Source organism: Castor canadensis, chromosome 14, assembly GCF_047511655.1.
Source record: "Castor canadensis chromosome 14, mCasCan1.hap1v2, whole genome shotgun sequence".
NCBI classification, from domain to species: Eukaryota; Metazoa; Chordata; class Mammalia; order Rodentia; family Castoridae; genus Castor; species Castor canadensis.
In genome coordinates, this window is record NC_133399.1 from 50,966,285 (window position 1) to 50,986,117 (window position 19,833).

Sequence of the window (19,833 nt, forward strand, 5' to 3'; positions counted from 1 at the left end):
ACAGGATCGGAAGAGGAGGGTGAGCTTGGTAGGTTTAGTAGAGGTCTGATCAGCCATCACTTTAGAGGAGCATTCATTGAGTGACTACTCCCATGTATATTCAAAATGTTCTATTTTGATCCTTCTGACAATGGATGAAGGTCAACTCCATTTGCCCTTGACAGAAGAGGCTCACAGAAGTGAAGTTCATTAACCAGTTTCCGACAGAGTTCAGATTTGAACCCGTATGTCAAAATTTCCTACTTCTCCAGTGTTTGCTTTGGCAGCATATACACTAAAATTGGAACAATACAGAGAATATTAGCCTGCACAAGAATGATTTGTAAATTTGTGAAGCATTCCATATTTTAAAAAAAGAAAAAGAAAAAAAAAGCCTAAACTTTTCTACTTCTCCAAACCACCTCTGAACCCAACTCTGTCACCATGAACAGATTCTCTCACTGTACTGAGCTTTACTGGACAACTGAATTGCACAGTTTTGGAGCCCTCCAGGTCAAGGTGGTAAGCACCTGGTATATTAGTCAGCAAGAGTTGTAATAATGCTGTGTAACAAACAGTAAACCAAAGTTCAGTAGCTTAAACTGTGGTCATTACCAAGCGTGGTGGCTCACATCTGTAATCCTCGGTATTTGGGAGGTTGAGACCAGGAGAACTGAGATTTGAGGTGAGCCTAGGCAAATAGTCCTTGAGACTCCATCTCCAAAATAACCAAAGCAAAATGGACTGAAGGTGTGGCTCAAGTGGTAGAGCACCTGCTTTACAAACATGAAACCTTGAGTTCAATTCCCCTCCACACCAGTCCTACCAAAAATCTCCAACTTTAGATTTCTCCAGGCACATTCCATGCAGGATGAGTCCCTGCATGTTTAACAACTGAATCTTGGGTGGGGTGCTTCCTTTTCACGATCTTCTTGCCTCCTCTTTCCAAGTGCTGGGAGGATTGTGAATTTGAGGACAACCTGGGCTACATAACAAGACCATGTCTTGGTCTGGCAGAGTAGCTCAAGTGGTAGAGTGCCTGCCTAGCAAGTGTGTGACCCTGAGTTCAAACCTCTGTACCACAAAAAAAAAAAAAAAAAACCCTGTTTCTGCCAAACATGGTGGCAACAAACCTGTAATCACAAAACTAAGGAGGCTGAGGCAGGAGGATGGCAAGTTCCAGGCCATCCTGGTCTATGTAAGGAGACCCTGTCTCAAAAAGAGGGGCCGGAGCCAGGCACCTGTGACTCATGCCTGCAATCCTTGCTACTGAGTAGGTAGAGATCAGGGGGATTGCAGTTCAAAGCCACCCTGGGAAAATTTTCCTTGAGATCCTATCTCAAAAAACCCTTCACAAAAATAGGGCTGGAGGAGCGGCTTAAGGTGAAGGCCCTGAGTTCAGCCCCAGTACTACAAAAAAAAAAAAAAAAAAAAAGGGCCAGGCACTGGTGGCTCACACCTGTAATTCTAGCTACTCAGGAGCAGAGATCAGGAGGATTGTGGTTCAAAGTCAGCCCAGGCAAATAGTTCTCGAGACTCTATCTCGAAAAAACCCAACATGCAAAAAAAGGGTTGGTGGAGTGGCTTGAGGTGTAGGCCCTGAGATCAAATCCCAGTACCACAAACAACCTCACCACCAAAAACCCAAAAAAACCCCAACAACCAAAGAGGTTCTGTTTTTATGAATGGAATTAGTGTCCTTACAAAAGAGGCTTGATGCTGGGGGTGTAGCTCAGTGGTAGAGCACAGGCTTAGCATTTTGCAAGGCCCTGGGTCCCATTCCTGGCATAAAAAAAGTTCACATGAGCCTCCTTGCCCCTTCTACCCTGTGAGGACTCAGAAAGAAGACACTACCATCTTCAAAGCAGAGAACAGGCCCTCACCAGGCACCCAAAATTGTTTTTTTGTTTTTGTGCTACAAGGGATTGAAATCAGGGCCTCAGGCATACTAGGCAACAGATATGGAATCTTGCTGATGCAAGACTTCCCAGCCTCCAGAACAGTGGTCAATGCATTTCTGATGTTTGTAACTTACCCAATGTGAAGTATTTTTTTTATTGCACCTGACCAGACTGAGATGCTCCCATGTTTCATACACCTCCCATTTTACAGATTTTAAAAAGCCATCCCAGTAACCCCAGTACTAAAAAAAAAACCCAAGTTAGTTTCAATGGCTTACCTGAGTCTCAAGCAGGTGGTCAGTTGTGGAACTGAGTTTAGAATTTAGGAATCTAATTGCAGAATTTGTGAGGCAGCTGGAGTTAGTGGCTCATGCCTGTAATACTAGCTACTTTGGAGGCTGAGATGGATAAGGAGGACTGAGGTTCAAGGCTAGCCTGGGCAAATAGTTTGTGAGAACTCCCTCTCCAAAATAACCATAGCAAAATGGAGTGGAGGTGTGGCTCATGTGGTAGATTGCCTGCTTTGCAAGCACAAAGTCCTAAATTCAAATCCCAGTCCCACCAAAAAAAAAAAAAAAAGACTCAGTCTTGGTTGGGTGTGGTTACTACCTTTGTAATTCTGGGGGACTAAGGCAGGAGTTTCATGCCAGCGTGGGATACACAGTGGGATCCTGTCTTAATCCCCTACCACCAAAAAAAAGAACCTAGTCATCTCTAAGCAAAACAAAGAGGAGATATTTTTGGGTATGCTATACTGCTGTTCTAAACAAATTCCTGGAGTCTGAGGTTGCAGCCTCTGCTTCACCTTTTCATCTGGATTGCCTCTCCACTACACAGGATCTGCACTCTTGTCCTTCTCAGGGCAGCTTGGAGCTCTCCGAGGTGCTGAAATGTCCTCAACAGCCCCGTTGGCCCAGGGTTTGGGCCTCTGGGATTCTACTCCTCCTGTAATTATAATCCCTCCTGCTAATTATACCCCAGGCCTCCTTAGCCTCAGATTTGGGGTTAGTGTTAAATTCTAGGACAACCCTAGAGCTTGGAGCTTTCCTAGGATCTCTAAATATTTTCAAAGGTGAGAAGTGCAGCAAAGAGGGCTCTGGTGGAGGGAGAGTCTCCTTTCACTGACTCATCTCAGGAATAATGCAAGGAGATCCATGGGTAACCTCAAGTTGTAGCCTCCTGGAATAATCTGGCCAACCAGACTTTATTACTTTTTTCTTTTTTTGAGGCAGGCTGTCACTACTGTAACTATTGTAGCCCAGGGTGGCCTTGAACTCATAATCCTCCTGCCTCAGCCTACCAAGTGCTGGTGTTATAGTAGACCCATACAGTCTCTGATCAGAAGAATTTGAAGTTTTTTGTTTGTTTTTTGGTGGCACTGGGATTTGAACTCAGGGCCTCCCACTTGCTAAGCAGATGCTTTTACCATTGAGTCACTCTGTCAGCCCATTGCCAAATTCTTTGTGTTCCACGTGGAAGCATGTAGGCAGGACATATAGGTGTAGTAAGGGAAGTAATAGAATTTATTAAAGATTAAGGAAAGAAATTACAAAAGGCCATAGTGGGGTCAGATGGAAGCTGGAAGCAGAGAGAACTTCTTCCTCTTTCCAGGTGCTTTTATATTTATTTATTTATATTTTTGCAGTACTGGAGTTTGAACTCAGGGCCTACACCTTGAGCCACTCCACCAGATTTTTCTTTTTTGTGATGAGTTTTTTTGAGATAGGGTCTCCTGAACTGTTTGCTGGGGGTGGCTTTGAACCGCAATCCTCCTGATCTCTGCCTCCTGAGTATCGAGGATTACAGACTTGAACTACAGCCCTCATATTGTAAGAGGTGCTCAAATTGTTTTTGCTGAAAACCATGGATGGACTCCTTATTCAGGTTCATGAAATTAACTTAAAGCAGAAGAAAAGCATGGCATGTCTCCTTCATTTTGTATCTATCTTTGTCCTAAGCCATTCTCTTTGCAGTCACCTTACCTTGGATTCCAGGAATGATTGGTAACATCTTTATAACAAGGGACTGAAACTAACCCCAATGTAAAACCTCCTCATGATGGGCGGTCTGCGGTCTGCCTGACTTTAGATAACTTCAGAACCTCTCCCAGAATAAGGACTGAGATTATGACTAACCAGACCACACCTGGTTCTTTGGTTTACTTGAACCTATAGCTCATGTCTATACTCTGAAGATGGCTGAAAGTGAGCTGAGTGCTTACTCTGCCTCTTCCCACGTTATATCCTGAACGTGTAATAAATCTTTCTCTACCTTCACCATGCCTCTTTATTTGGCTTATAATGGTGTGGCCAGATCTGGCACATGGAATCCCAAGAGTTTGGGCCTTGGGCCCAAAACTCTGGTTTTAACATGATAATTTTGTTTAGCTTTTTGAGGGACTCTTACTACTTTCCACAGCACCATTTTACAACCCCACCGCTCCAGAACCATCTTCATTTTATTCTTTTCATCCGAAAGAGAAAACTATTTTACTTGAGGTTTAACATATGCAAGGACACTAATCTCAAGTGCACAGCTTGATGAATATTTATCTACAGTGGTGTTTTGCTGAACAGGGAAAATATTCAACCCTCAACCACTGAGCTGAGGAAACCAACAGAGTAGGCCTAGGAGGTAGGAAGGTTCTGAGGCTGTGAGCTGAGCCCAAGGGAACAGCTTAGAGGGCTGGAGGGAGGAGTCCCAGGGGTCCTGGGCTCAAGGTCAGGAGTTGGCTTGACCATCCCTCCTCTAGCAAATGTGGTGGGGGTGCATTTGGGAGGGGTCAGGAACTACTATGCTGTCTGTGATCTACTCCCTGGTTGATGGCCACCATACAGGGTCTGACGGATTGTAGAGGTCTCTCTGCAGAGAACAGGGGGAGAGGGAGTCATGGGGGCAGAGAAGGAGAGAGAAAGTGAGCAAGAGAAAGACAGAGAAAGAGGACAGGGAAGGGGAAGGAGGGAGAGTTGGAGGGGAATGGAGAGAGACAGAAAAGGAGGGAGTAAGAAAGAAAAGGAAGCCAGGCTTCCTCCCCTTCTTTACTCCATCAAAAGATAAACAAGCCAGGCTCAAGCCTGTAATCCTAGCTAGTCAGGAGGCAGAGATCAGAAGGATCATGGTTCGATGCCAGACTGGGCAAATAGTTTGTGAGACTGTATCTCGAACACCTTTTACAAAAAAAAAAATGGGGTAGGGGGGACTGGTGGAGTGGCTCAAGGTGTAGGCCCTGAGTTCAAACCCCATTAATGAAAAAAAAAAAAAAGACAAGGAAGAGGAAGAGAGAGAAAAGGAGAGAGAAAGAGATGGAGTGGGGAGAAAGAGTGGAGGACAGAGAGATTGAGAGAGAGAAAGAGAGAGAGAGAATGAGTTAGTTTCCTGGGACACTAGCTCTGGCTAAGTCTGTTAGGAATGAAAGCTTAAAATAGCCCCAGAGCTGAGTGAGGGTGGCTCGTGCCTATTAATTCTAGCTTCTTAGGAGGCAGAGATCAGGAGGATCCAGGTTCGAAGTCAGCCTGGGCAAATAGTTGAAGAGATCCTATCTTGAAAATACCCAATACAAAAAGGGGTTGACAAAGTGACTCAGTGGTGGAGCACCTGCCTAGCAACCATGAGGCCCTGAGTTCAAACTCCAGTTCTGACAAAAAAGCCCCAGCATTTCCTGCTATTTGCCAGGTGCACTGGCTCCTAACCAGGTGTGGGAGGGAACAAAAGGTATGTATGGTTAAACAGTTCAGTCATAGGTGTGGTCTGGTTGGTCATCATCTCAATCCTTGTTATGAGAGATGTTCTGGAGTTGTTATCTGGAGCCAAGCAGTTGGTCCATCCAAAGGAGGGTCTACTGTTGGGGGGAGTTTCAGTCCCTTGTCATGAAGATGTTATCCACCATTCCTGTTCTTCCTTGATTCCAAGGTGATTGCAAGGCAACTGTAGAGAGAATGGCAGGAGGATATCCCTGTGATATGTGTCTTCTGGCATGTACATGGTTTTCACCCATTTTCTCTTTTTATCATGATTTACCCCTCCCAGTTTAAGTTCCCGTATTAGTTGCCCCTCCCCCATTATCCATGGGCTGATACTCAAGCAAGCAGCAAGGGTTAAATGCCTTACCTTGAAAACGGACCACTACTGATTTTATTTCCAACACTGGAGACTGAGGATCACTGTATAGAGTGAATAATTTTGACTGCTAGGTAGACAGGCTGCAGACTTTCTCTTCCTCTCCTTGTTCCCTTAGCAAGATGTGGATTTTTTTTTTTTTTTTTCAGTACTGGGGCTTAAACTCAGTGCCTATGCCTTGAGCCACTCCACCAGCTCTTTTTTGTAATGAGTTTTTTCGAGATAGGGTCTCAAGAACTGTTTGTCCGGGCTGGCTTCGAACCATAATCTCCTTGATCTCTGCTTCCTGAGTAGCTAGGATTACAGTTGTGAACCACTAGCACCTGGCAAAATCCGATTTTATTTATTTATTTTTGGCAGTACTGGAGTTTGAACTCAGGACTTCACGCTTACTAGGCAGGTGCTCTACCACTGGAGCCACTCCAACAGCCCTGTGGATGCCTTCTTGTCCCCCCAGTGAACTGTGGGCTCCCTATCCTTTCCTCCAAAGAACTGTGAATCTCCTACTTGTTTCCCCACTGGCTTTGCACTTGGGTCGCCTTTCAGAATTCAGTCACCACCAGGCTGTGAGCTAGTCAGGTGGGGAACTATGCAATAACAGATGTGGAGGACTGAGTCTACTTTGTGGTTTAAAATAGGCTCCCTTGCAGCAGGAGGATGAAGTCAGGGCTCCTGGCTGAGAGCAAGCTCTACTGTTACAGTTCTACCAGGGCCCAAATCTCAGCCTCCTCACCTGTCACCTGTGCCACCTTGGGCCAGTCGATGCACATATCTGATCCTCAGACACTCCAGCTATGAAGAGCTTCCTGGGAAGTTGTGACATGGAAGTGAAAAAACAAATTATTTTTGAGACAAAGTCTCCCTACATAGCCCAAGCTAGCCTTGAACTCTGAATCTTCTATCTCCTGAGTGTTAGGATTATAGATGTGCACCACTATGCCCGTGGAAGTGAGATATTAAAAGTACAAACCCTTGGCTTCCCAGCTATTATGCAGGGCTCCAGAAATAGAACCAAGTGTGCAAATAGATTTATTTTAAGGAACTGACTCATGCGATTATATGGGCTGCAAGTCCAAAATCAGCAGGGCAGACTGGCAGCCTGGGAACCCAGGAAAGAGTCCACTGTGACAGCTCAAGTTCAAAGACAGTGTGGAGGCAGAATTCCCTCTTTCCTGGGAACCTTATTTTGTTTTTTGTTTTTTTGTTTTTTTGGTGTTACTGGAGGGGTTTGAACTCAGGGCTTTGTGCTTGCTGGCAGGCATTCTACCACTTGAGTCACTCCACCAGCCCTCTTTTGTGTTGGGTATTTTCTCTTTTTTAGATGGCACTGGTGTGTGAACTCAGGCCCTAGGCTTGCTAAGCAGATGCTCTTACTGCTTGAGTCATTATGCCAGCCCCTTTTTTGTGATGAGTTTCCTTGTGAACTCTTTGCCAGAGGGCTGGCTTCAAACCCAGATCCTCCAGATCTCTGCCTCCTGAGTAGCTAGGATTGTAGGCGTGAGCTACTTGCGCCTGGCTTATTTCGTTCTCTTAGGACCTTCAACTGATTGGATGAAGCCTGTTAACAAAAATTGAAAACCAACATGGCTATGGTGGCCATGCCTGTAAACCCAGCACTAGAGTTCAAGGCCAGCCTGGGATGCATAAGGAGACTTTGTCTCAAAAAACCAACAGCTAGGAATGTAGTTCAGTGGTAGAGCACTTGACTAGCGTGTGCAAAGGCACTAGATAGGGGAGTGGTGAAAACCAGATTAGACTTTCTTCAGGCTCACTGACTGATAAGGGTCACTGCAATGGGACTTTGCATTCTGAATAATACAAGGAAAAGTGGGAATTTATAGCCAAGGAGCAAGGAGGTGGGGGCAGGATGTGTGTGTGTTGGGGGCGGTGTTTAGAAAATTACTAAGAAGAAATAGCAAAAGTATGGTAGATTTTGGCTACACTGATCTAACAGGATTCCTGTTAAAGGCAGACCAGGTGATCAGACAGCTCCTAGGGGTAAGCAAGATAAGGAATTTGATTAAGGGCATGATGGTCACACCTATAAACATAGCATGTGAGAATAAGGCCAGAGGATCTGGAGTTCCAGGCCAGCTTGGACTACTTAAGAGTGTCTCAAACCAAAGCAAAGCAAAAAACAAAAGTTAAAGGAAAAAAAGGCAAAAAACAAAAATTCAAATTAGCCAAGTGCGGGTGGCTCACACCTATAATCCTAGCTACTCAGGAGGCAGCAATGAGGAGGATTGAGATTTGAAGCCAGCCTGAGCAAATAGTTCTCGAGACCCTATCTTGAAAAAACCCATCACAAAAAAGGACTGGTGGAGTGGCTCAAGGTGCAGGCCCTGAGTTCAAACACCAGTACTGACAAAAAAAAAAAAAAAAGATCTAGGAAAAGCCTGCCTAAAGTTTGATAAACAGGGTTGGGATGTGGCTCAGTGATGCAAGGCCCTGGGGTTCAATTCCCACTACCACAAAAAAAAAAATGAACAAAGCTGGATAGGTCATCTCAAAGTTACTTTCCTTGTAAGACAACTATAGAAAAATAACTGATGGATTAAACCTGTTTATCACAGTTAACTTTTTTTCTGTAAAGATTAAGAAGGTAACTTCATTTTCACTCCATTATTACTCAGATTGACACTAGCATGTGAGGAAAATTTGACTGATATCTTTCTTTTCTGATTTCTGGGAAGATCGGTTGCCTTGTTTTTTGTCTCGTTTTTTTTCTCTATTTTTCCTTTTTTTTTTTCCAGTGCTGGGGACTGAACTCAGGGCCTTGCACTTGCCAGGCAAGCACTCTTCCACTGAGCTAAATCCCCAACCCCTTCCAGGAAGATCAGAAAACAATTTAGTTTTGGTTTGGTGACCTGGAACTTTAGAGCAAGTGACTCCATCTTGATTTTTAGTCTGGTCTGTAGGGGATCACGGCAGGCACCTAGCCCAAAACTATGACCTTCTGTGATTTTTGACAGCTCAACTGTTTTAAAGGCCAATGATTTAAAGTGATACTGGGGCTTGAACGTATTTGGTAGGCAGGGAGTCTACCACTTGAGCTAGTCTTTTTTTTTTTTTTGCAGTATTGGGGTTTGAACTTAGGGCCTACACTTTGAGCCACTGCACCAGCCCTTTTTTGTGAAGGCGTTTTTAAAGATAGGGTCTCTTGAACTTTTTGCCCAGGCTGGCTTCAAACTTTGATCCTCCTGATCTCTACCTCCTGAGTAGCTAGGATTACAGGCATGTGCCAGCAGAGCCCAGTGAGCCACCCTGATTGGTATTGGGTATTTTTGAGATAGGTTCTCTCAAACTATTTCCCCGGGCTGGTTTTGAACCAGCGCTGGCTGATTTAAATGTTAATTTCACTAAGAATACCTCCTTGAAGATGGGCACTGGTGGCTCACACCTGTAATCCTAGTTACACGGGAGGCTGAGATTGGAAGGATCAGTGTTTAAGGCCAGCCCAGACTAATAGTAGGGGAGACACCATCTCCAAAATAACCACAGCAAAATGGACTGGAGGCAGGGTCAAGCAGTAGTGACAGCTTTGCAAGCACAAAGGTCTGAGTTCAAACCCCAGTCTCATTAAAAAAAAAAAAAAAAAGAGAGAATATCTTTTGGAGGCTAGAAGGAGAGCAGCCTTGATCTTGACATCTAGACTAATGCTTCTTTAAAACTTGGCACATGACCTAGTTTTGAGATGCAATACAAAATCAACCACCCCCTGGGGGTACATTTATGAAACTTTATCTTTTCCCAGGACCATTATCATGATTGTTCCTTTTCTTCTTGTTTTTTTTTGGTAGTTTTAACTGAGGGCCTCACACTTGCTAGGCAAGCACTTTACCACTTGAGCTACTCCACCAGACCCGTTTAGTTAAGGGTTTTTTCCAAATAGGGTCTCAAGAACTATTTGCCAGGGGCTGGCTTCGAACCGCGATCTCCCTGATCTCTGACTCCTGAGCAGTCATTATTACAGGTGTGAGTCATCGGCGCCTGGCATGACTATTCGTTTTTAAATGGAAGGAAACTGGGGCTGGGAGTGTGGTTCAGTGGTAGAGGGGAAAGAGGCCCTGCGTTCCATCCCTAGAACTACAAAATAAGCAAATAAATAAAATGGAAATCTCTTTGTGGTCAGGGCATTTCATTTCATTCACAGGGCCAATATGTCCAGCAGCAAAGTGCATACAGCAAGAAAGCAAACGTCGGCATTCGAACTCGTCACTCACCTGGGCCCACACGCCCCGGTCGCCCTTGCCCCGCCTGCAGGGTTTCCCGGGATCCCGGTTTCTGGCTGGCTGGGCCGTGCGAGGGGGTGCGAGGGCGTGCGAGGGCGTGAGAGGGCAGTCCAGGACGTGTGCGGGCACGCGCCCGCTTGAATGCGTGCGTGCGTGTGTACGTACTAGGCGGCCGAGTCCACGGGGGCGTGGCATCTGAGGGGTGGTGCACGCGGCCCGGCGGGCGGGGCTATGGCCACGCACCGCCTCCTTGCGCCGGGACCCCCCCGCGCCCGCGCGGCGAGTGGTTCCGCCCGGCCTCTGGCTCATTGTGCTCGCCTCACGCCGACCCAAGATGGCGGCGGAGCTGGAGGCCTCGGGCCTGTGACCACAAAGAGGGAGCCGGGGGCCGGACGGGAGCGCGGCGGCGGCGGTGGCCGAGGCCTAGGCCGAGCCCCCTCCCCTCAGCCCCCCCCGCCCCTCCCTCCGCCCGCCTCCTCCGCCCGCCCTCCAGCCGGCGGCCCCGCCCCTCCCCCAACCGTCGGACTAGCATGGTGCGGCGTCCGCGCGCGCTGACATGGGGGAGAAGCTGGAGCTGAGGCTCAAGTCGCCCGTGGGGGCCGAGCCCGCCGTCTACCCGTGGCCGCTGCCAGTCTACGTGAGTGCTGCCCTAGGGCCCCCAGTGGCGCGAAGGACATGGGAGTCGCGGTTGGGAATCCGGCCGTTCCCGGCCCGTGCCCGGTGGTTGCCGTTGCCTCCGGTGCACTGGCAGCCGGGCGGGCGGGCGCATGCCCTGGTATTACCTTGGAACCCGCGGCTTGTTCGCCAGGGTGTCCCCGACGTTGTCAGCCTGCGTCTTGTGTCTGCTTCTGAGGGCATCCTATCCCGTTCCCTCCCCCATTCCCCGTCCCACTGGGTGCTTTTCAGTTAGGAATTTCTATCTGGTTTTGGTGGGCAGGGCTGGAGTTGACCCCAGGAAGTCGGGAATTTTTTTCCCCTCTTGGACGATGACAGAGCGAATGGAAGTGTACAAAGGCGTCTCTGCTGGGGGTTCAGAAGTCCAGCGGTCCCCGGACTTAGCGTCCTCTTCCGTGGGGATGATCTGTGCTTATTTTGGGTGGAAATGAAAGCCGGCAGTTTCCGGGATGCCTTTGGGCTGCTACTGTGGCTGGAGTCAGGCTGCAGGGGACTTACTGAAGGTCTGCGCTCTGGGGCTCTCTCGGGCCTGAGTCTGGCATGTTGTCAGTTTATGTTTCGAAATGAGGTCCTGGTGCGCTGGAGGTGTGCTCTGGCTTTTCCTGTTGGGCAGCTCTGTGATTTGTGATGGAAAACCCACCACTAGCCACCCCCTCAAAACTCGAACCCTTCTCCCTGTTCAGCACTCATTTTATTAGGACGGAGAGATTTCAGTTTTAATTTTTGTTTCTTTCTCTTCTCGTTGACATACGGCATAGTTCACCCTTTTTTACTTTTCTGTGAGTTTTGACAAGTGTGCCAGGTCTTATAATAACCGTCACCGTCAGGGCGAAGAACATTTCCAGCCATCCGCAGACTCCCTCCCACTGCCCTTCTGTCACCCATCTCCCGCCTCTGGCAACCTCACTCTGTTACTAATTTTGCCTTTTCCAGAAAGTCAGATGAATGAATCAACCGTGTGTAGCCCTTTGCCATAATGTGTCAGAGGTTCACCCGTGTTGTTCTTCTACTTGTAGTTTTTGTTTTTGCTGAGCAAAAGCTGCTTGATTGATTCATTCACTTGCTGGTCACAGGATTCAGGGCTTTTTCCGGTTTTTCGTGATTAGAATTAAGCTGTATAGACATTTGAGGTCAAGTTTATGTGAGCTGAAGTCCTCTCTTCATTCCAGAGACCCTCAGGAGGGGGTCTTTTGGATCTGTGCCAAGTGGATGCTCATTGGTCCGCATCTTCCAGTATGGAAGGAGTTAAGTTGTTGCCTCTGCCCTTTTCTCCAGGGACTAAGATGAAAGTTCACCCAGTGACAGTGGCTAGGTCCCCGCCCTGTGCAAAAGAAGGCGGGCACTGTCTTTCCAGTGGTTGGCGGGAATGACCGCCACTGCACCAGTACCTTCTGCTCACTGGCTGGGACCTCACCTGGCAGGGGCTCGAAGTGCTGGTCTCAGCAACACTCCTGATGTTTGCAGGGCCTGTCCACCTGTGGTTGTCATCCAAGGGTAGGATGGAAGGCATAGAAATTCTCCTGGAGCATCGATGGGGTATAGCAGCTTTGTACAGCTCTGCAGCATCCTCTTCTAGTTCCGGTGGAGGGATTCTGCTTTTACTCAAGGAATGAGGGGCAGAACCTCGTAAGAGTCCATGTCTGTGGCAGTCCCACGGTCATGGGATGAAAGAAATGAACTGCTCAGAAGCTCGAGTTTTCCGGGACTTGAGCACTCCTGTGAGTACGTGTTTGAGATGCTGGAGTGCATTTCTTCACAATGGTTCTGAAAGCACCTAAGACCAGAAGATTATAAGATAGCATTCCTAGTCTCTAAACCTTCTAAAACAAAGGGTTAGCAGAGACAGCGTGCTGAGTGTGCTGGGTAGGTCAGGTCCTAGAAGGCAGGGGGTGGGGGTTTCTTGGAGGAGGGGGGACTCTTCAGGAGAAAGTAGAAACAGCCACAGTTGTCCCCTCTCGGAAATGTCCAGCTTTGGGACTGGGTTTGCATAGCTGACAAATGCCAGGGGCAGCTTCAGTTTCTTGCATTGATTTAGGGTTCTGGATGATCTCTTACCATGTTTCTTGTTACCTGGAACAGCCAACAGTGGCATTTCCAGTGTGGGTTGGCCCTTCTCTGGTGGAAAGGGTGCTCGTGTCCTTTGTGGTTGCTTGCCTGGTAGGCAGTTTGGGAGAAGAACCTAAGAGGACTGTGGGGTGGTTTTCCCCTTGGTGACTCACAAAGCTGTGGGCCATGGTGAAGTCAGCTTCTCTCTGGCCAAGTATCCCCTCTGATGAGTGCAATGGAGCCTGCTGGGGCTGGTGAGTGAGTCGTGGTGAGGGGCGGAGTGAGCCATCTCCAGCATGACTCAGAAGTATTTACTGAAGCTGACCTAGGAGGATGAGTGTCCTGCTTAATCCATGCTCACTGGGGCGTGGGTGGTTGGGAGGCAGATTAACCTTTAGACTGCCTATGTGGGTGGAGGATTTACTCTAAGTGAAGGGTTAATAGACAAAGACTGGAGTTATGTATTTGGCATCAGGAAACAGTAGCTTTCCTGTTCTGTTCTCTCAAATTCAGATTCATGCTGAATCAGATGGGTAACTTATAAGTGGGAGGCCAGGAACTGAGGAAGATGCAGGAGAGGTGGTGGGTGAGGCTGCAGAGAAGAAACTCCTCCCCCCCCCCCACACCTCTCCCTGAAACTTATTTTTCAAGTTAAACTTTTTATTGTTTATTTATTTATTTTGATGGTTACTGGAGTTTGAACTTAGGGCCTATGCAAATGCTCTACTACTTGAGTCACACCCTCAGCATTTTTCTGCTTTGCTGTTTTTTCATATAGGGTCTTTTTGCCTAGGGCCAGCCTAGGTCCCAGACCCTCCTACCTATGGCCTCCTGAATAGCGGGGATGACAGGTGTGCATTGTCACGCCTGGCTTATTGGTTGAGACGGGGTCTTCATCTGTTTTTTTCTTTTGGGGGAAGGATGGTACCGGGGCTCTTGAACTCAGGGTCTCACACTTGCTAGGCAGGTGCTCTACCACTTGAGCCACTCCGCCAGCACTATTTTTGTCTTTTTTTTTTTTTTCTGTACTGGTGTTTGAACTCAGGGTCTTACTTGAGCCACTCCACCAGCCCTTTTTTGTGATGGGAGATAGGGTCTAGAACTATTTGTCTGGACTGGCTTCAAACCGTGATCCTCCTGATCTCTGCCTCTTGAGTAGCTAGGATTACAGGCGTGAGCCACTGGTGCCTAGCTGAGATGGGGTCTTGTTAACTTTTGCCTGGGCTGTCCTCAAATCAGGATCCCTCCCTCCTGAGTATCTAGGATTATAAACCAGCAAGCTCAGTCTTTATTTATTTATTTATTTATTTATTTATTTTGGTGGGACTGGGGTTTGAACTCAGGGCTTTGCACTTGCAAAGCAGGTATTCTACTGCTTGAACCATACTTCCAGTCCATTTTGCTCTGGTTATTTTGGAGATGGGGTCTCATGAACTATTTGCCTAGACTGGCCCAGAACCTGAGCTCAGCCTCCCAAGTTGCTAGAATTACAGACGTGAGCCATTGATGCCCACCCTGTTTAATTTAATTTAATATGATTTTATTTTGGGGTAATTGTAGATTCACACAAATACAGTTGTAAGAAGTAGAGAAATCTAGTGTTCTCCTTGCTTTCACAAAACTCAGTTGCAGGTGAGTGAGGAAGGTATCTCATCCATAGGACCTCTTGTGGAATATGCTATGTAGTGCTCCCCCACACACACACCTAGACCCCCCTGCCCCAGGATAGTATCAGTTTCACCTCTTGCCTCTGGAAAGGTTAACTCAATTGTTCTTATGGAGGGTTTGGCCCCCAGGGGACACTTGGTGAGCGGTGTCACGGAAGGGGTAAAGCCCAGGGATGTTGTTTGACACCTTGCAAGGCACAGGGTAGCCCCACTGCAGAGTATGACCAGAGACTTAGAAAGATACTGTGCATCATTGCCCTAATTTCAATAATACAGACAGGCTGCTCATATTCTTGAGTTTGGATGGATGTTCTATTCATTGGACCCTATTCTTATTTCCTGGCGTTCTTAAAGGATAAGATTTGACAGACCTTGACATAGGGTGCTTACTCTCTGTGGGTGTTGGGGCTGAAGTGAAGAATGCACAATGTCCTCCCCTCAGAGATACTGCAGTGCCCCCTCCTTTTTTTTTTTTTTTTTTACGGTCCTGGGATCTGAACTCAGGGCCTTGTGCTTTCTAGGCAGGCACTCTACTGCTTGAGCCACACCTTCAGCCCTTCTTTTTTAATTTAATTTTTTGGTGGTACTGGGATTTGAACTCAGGGCTTCACTCCTGCAAAGTAGGCTCTCGCTTGAGCCGTGCCTCAAATAAGTCTTTTTTGTTTGTTTGTTTATTGTTTGGTGGGACTGGGGTTTGAACTAAAGGCCAGGGACTGCTGTACCCCTTGTGTGGAATGGTGTCTACCTCTTTATAGACCACTTTGGCTCCATCCTCAGCCTCTGAGTTCTCTGCAGGGTGCCTGCCTCTGGTTTTCTCCCTTCCCTCCTCCAGCTAGAATTAGGGACTTGGGATCCATGTGGCCCCTTCCTTTTTCCCAGTTACTGGGGTCATTGATTCTTACAGCAATCACTTGCTGAAGTCCCCAACATAGGATTGCACCAAGGCCTTGCCTCTCCTAGCTTTGGGGTTTTCCTAGTCAGACAGCTCTGTGGCTCAGAGGTGGGATCTGGGGTGGCTGTGGATCTGGTGTGCAGTGTCTTCAGCTTTGGTTTGGTCCTTCAAAGGTCATAGTTGGTGCTGAGTGGGGAGGTGGCCAGAGCCAGCCCTCCTTCCTGGTGACTAACGTCTTGAGTGTGTTTCTCACGTGTGTGATAGATAAATCACAGATGTGAGGAAGTCTTCTATTTATTAATTTATTTTTGGTGGTCCTGGGATTTGAACTGAGGCATTCACACTTGCTAGGCAGACACTCTACTGCTTGAACCACATCCCCAGCTAGCCGTTTTTTTGTGTTGGGGTTTTTTTTTTTTTTTTTGTACTGGGGTTTGCACTCAGGGCCTATACCTTGAGCCACTCCACCAGCCCTTTTTTATGATGGGTTTTTTTCGAGATAGGGTCTCTTGAACTGTTTCACCCAGGGTGGCTTTGAACCGCAATCCTCCTGATCTCTGCCTCCTGAGTAGCTAGGATTACAGGCATGAGCCACCAGTGCCTGATTTATGTTGACTATTTTTGAGATAGGGTCTTGCTTTGGGATGACAGGAACAAGCCACTGTGCCTAGCCATTGGTTGAAATGGGTTCTTAGGACCTTGGGATCTCTGTGTTCTGAGTATCTAAGATTTTAGACTTAAACCACTCTGCCCTGCCAGGGTCTTGTTACTTTTGCGCAGGCTGACCACAAACTCATGATCCTGCCTCTACCTTGTCAGTAGCTGGAATTGCATACATTAACCACCACCTTGTAAATTAAATTTTACTGTAGGGGATTGGGGGAACGTCTCAGGTGGTAGAGCACCTGCCTAGCTGGTGTGAGGCCCTGAGTTCAAACCTCCAGTACCACCAGAAATTTTAAAAAAGTTTAAAACAAAGGGTTAAATTTTATCATAGGTATGTATGCTTAAGAAAAACATAGTATAACATAGGGATTGCGGTAATGCCTGGCATCCACTGGGGGTCTTAGAAAGTATCCCCTGTGGATAAGGGTGGGGGGAGGTGGGCAACTATATGATTTAAGGCAGGAATGATTGCATTTGTGTAGAAAAGTTTTGGTGACCCACCAGAGCAAGGAGTTGGGAAAGAGAAGCCTGATGTTCTCATTGCCCAGCATTCTGCTTGGACAGATTTTTGTTTTTGCTGGTACTGGGAGTTGAACTCAGGGCCCTTTTGCTTACTTAGGCAAGCACTCTATGTCACTTGAGCCATACCCCGAGCTCCTTTTGTTTTAGTTATTTTTGGGGGGACAGAGTCTTGTAAGCCCGAGGTAGTCTGAACCACTATCCTCATGTTTATACCTCCTGCATAGTTAGGAGGCACATGCCACTGTGTCCAGTTATTGGTGGAGATGGGGGTCTAGTGAACTTTTTGCCCTTGCTGGCCTTCTACCATAATGTTGCCAATCCCTGCCTCCTGAGTGGCTAGGATTATAGGCTTGAGCTGCTGTGCCCACCTGTGTTAGACACTTCTAAGACCTTTTCAGATGTACTCTCCTTTGTAGTCTAGTGCCTGCTAGGCAGACACCATTCCCCTTGCTGTAAAGCTGTGAGAATTGGTTTGGATTGAGAGTAATCAGTGTTACAGTGGGTTTTTGAACTTCCCAGTTATGAGCCAGTCAGTTGTATTCAAATGGCCTGGGGCAGCCTTGCTGTATGATGTGGGCCCTTGGTTAGGTTGGGCTGGGCTGTACTGTTCTGCCCTGGGAGCAGCAGGTAGCTCTAGCCTTCTGAGTCCTCAATCTCCAATGTGAGTCAGGCTGCTCATGCATCCCAAGTGCTCAGAAGTACAATGGGAAAGTGGTAGGTGATGTTGAGACAGGGCTAGTTCATGACAGGCAGGTTTGACCTACTCCCTGCTGGGGGATTATGGAGTGGGGAAACCAGATGTTCACCTGCAGAAAGTCCCTTGGCATTAGAGCACATGTACGTGTGTGTGTGTGTGTGTGTGTGTGTGTGTGTGTGTGTGTGTTCCCTAGCAGCCACATTCATTAGATAAAGGAAAAGGTGAAGTGGTGTTTAATGATCGTTTACTCAGCACATCTAAAATATGTCATCTTTGTATACGGACTGTGTGAAAATTGTTAACAAGACACTCTGCATCTGGAGCCTTAGGGCATGTGGGGGACACTCAGTGCCCATCTCAGTTGCATTTTTTTTTTTTGTGGCATTGGGGTTTGAACTCAGGACCTCAGGCTTGCTAGGCAGGCATTCTATCTACCACTTGAGCCATTCCATTAGCCCTGTTTTGGGTTGGGTATTTTTGGGATAGGGTCTCTCAAACTGTCCAAGGCTAACTTTGAACTGTGATCCGCCAGATCTCTGCCATCTGAGTAGCTAGGATTATAGGCTTCAACCACCAGCACCTGGCATAGGCTGCATTTTTATTTTATTTTGAATATGTTACTTTTATTTATTTATTTATTTATTAATTATTGTGCTGGGTTACATTGTGGTATTTATGAAAGTTCTTGGAATATATCAAGTACATGATACTTGAATACACCCAGTATTTTGAGTGTTCTCTGTCACATGTGGCCTGTAGCTGCACATTGGACAGCACAGGACCACATCGGGAATTCCATAGCCACTTGGTGTGGCACAGTGAGATGACTGGGACTTTGGAGGCATAGAATGGGTACAGCTTTGCTGGAGCCTGGTGAGGGTGGTGTGGGGAGTTCAGTCATAGTGGGTGAACCTAGGCTGATGGAGAGTAATTATAGAGATGAGTGTTGTTTTCCATAGTGTCTGGAAAAATGAGTGAACTGAAGACGCCTAACTGGTTCCTGTCTAGGATTCTGGGCTCTGAGAAATCCAGATATTGTATGTGTGAGAGAGCATGTGTTGGGGATTGCCTCATGTGTGCTAGGCAAGCACTCTACCACTTTAGCCACACCCCCAGTCCTATGTGTACCTCTTGACAGGAGTAGGCATGGTTTCCTTCACTGCATGTCCTCTGCTGTTAGTGGTGGAAACCCAAGTTGTGTGTGTTCTTTGGAGGGTGTGTGGTGAGTGTGAAGGGCACACAGCTGCTCTACAGTCTTTAGGTAGGACTGGCACCCCCTGACCCCACAGGTCCTCCTAGGGAGGTGAAGAACTTGAGGCATCTGCTCCTCCTTTTCCTCGTGCTTTTTTTTTTTTTTTAATCTGTTTTCTTCTTTTTCTTTTTAATCAGTGTATGGTCCATGTGTACAGTGATGTGTGAATGGTGGCCATGTGCCTGCTCTCTGTGGTGACATGGCTTGGTCTTTGGTGAGGGCAGAGGCAAGAGGACTTGGTTTTAGGCATGGTGTGTGTTGGACTTCGGCAGCCAGGCATGTGTGCTGGCTGCTGCTTGAGATGGGTGTCTCCCATTTCACATGTGGGGCTGATGAAGCCCATTGGGACTCAGTGACTTACCTACTACAGAACTTATAACCAGGTCATGGCTCCAGCCCCTGGGGAAGGAATAGGATCAGCGGCCCTGTGGGGTCCAGGGAGGCAGCCAGTGCTTGCTGTAGTTGTCTGGAGTTCTTACTGGGGGCTGGGCTAGTGGGTCTGTATCAGTAAGAAATGAAAAGAGGTGGGATGTTTTGCCAACGGGGATCCACTTGGGAAGAAGGGGCTGCCTGCTCTGGTTTGTCTCATCACCCACTTCACTGCCTCTTTCTTTTTTCAGGACAAACATCATGATGCCGCTCATGAAATCATTGAGACCATCCGGTGAGTCCTGGGGTGGCATGGGGCAACTGTGGGCAGGGTGTCTGTGGAGTGAGTGGTAACTCAGTTCCTTCTGGTGTTCCCTCTCCCAGGGGCCTCATCATAGTGGCAGTGAGCCCCCAGGATAGGTGGTTAGGGCACAGATGCCAACTGGGTTCTGTAGGTTGGTATATGGCGATAGACATGTCTTATACATGCAGCTGCTGCCTTTGTGATGCATTTGTCTCTGTCCTTTCACGGTCTACTCTAAACAAGGGTCTATAGCCCTTGTTAGTTACGATACAGGATTTCACTCATACTTCCCTTGGAACAGGGATGGAACCCCTAGCTAGTGGATCTCAGTGGTGTCTACTCTTCCTCCACATGGTTTTCTTCTCTTCTCATTAACCTCCACCCTTTGGATTTTCTGCTGATTAGCCCTGGCCCTAGGGGCCTTCTGTGTGCTTGTCTGTGTGTGCAGAGATAAGCAGGTGACTTGAGTGAGGACAAGGAGAAGGGCTATTGCCACTTGTTTGTAGGGAGTACTA

General features: G+C 47.4%; 1 protein-coding gene and 1 pseudogene across 6 annotated transcripts in view; both read left to right on the forward strand.

Annotated features, from left to right (window-relative positions):
• Window positions 1-254: 254 nt before the first annotated feature.
• LOC141417031 (U6 spliceosomal RNA) lies at window positions 255-350 on the forward strand (annotated as a pseudogene).
• A 10,323-nt stretch (window positions 351-10,673) lies between these two features.
• Window positions 10,674-19,833, forward strand: part of Dot1l (DOT1 like histone lysine methyltransferase) — a 58,185-nt gene continuing 49,025 nt past the window's right edge. For 3 of the 6 annotated variants that reach the window (XM_074054559.1, XM_074054561.1, XM_074054560.1), the window contains exons 1-2: window positions 10,674-10,865; window positions 19,266-19,309. In XM_074054559.1, coding sequence (XP_073910660.1) covers window positions 10,785-10,865; window positions 19,266-19,309 — 125 coding nt within the window. In that variant the 5' untranslated portion in view covers window positions 10,674-10,784. The other 3 variants (XM_074054562.1, XM_074054564.1, XM_074054563.1) reach the window with 3 other exon arrangements.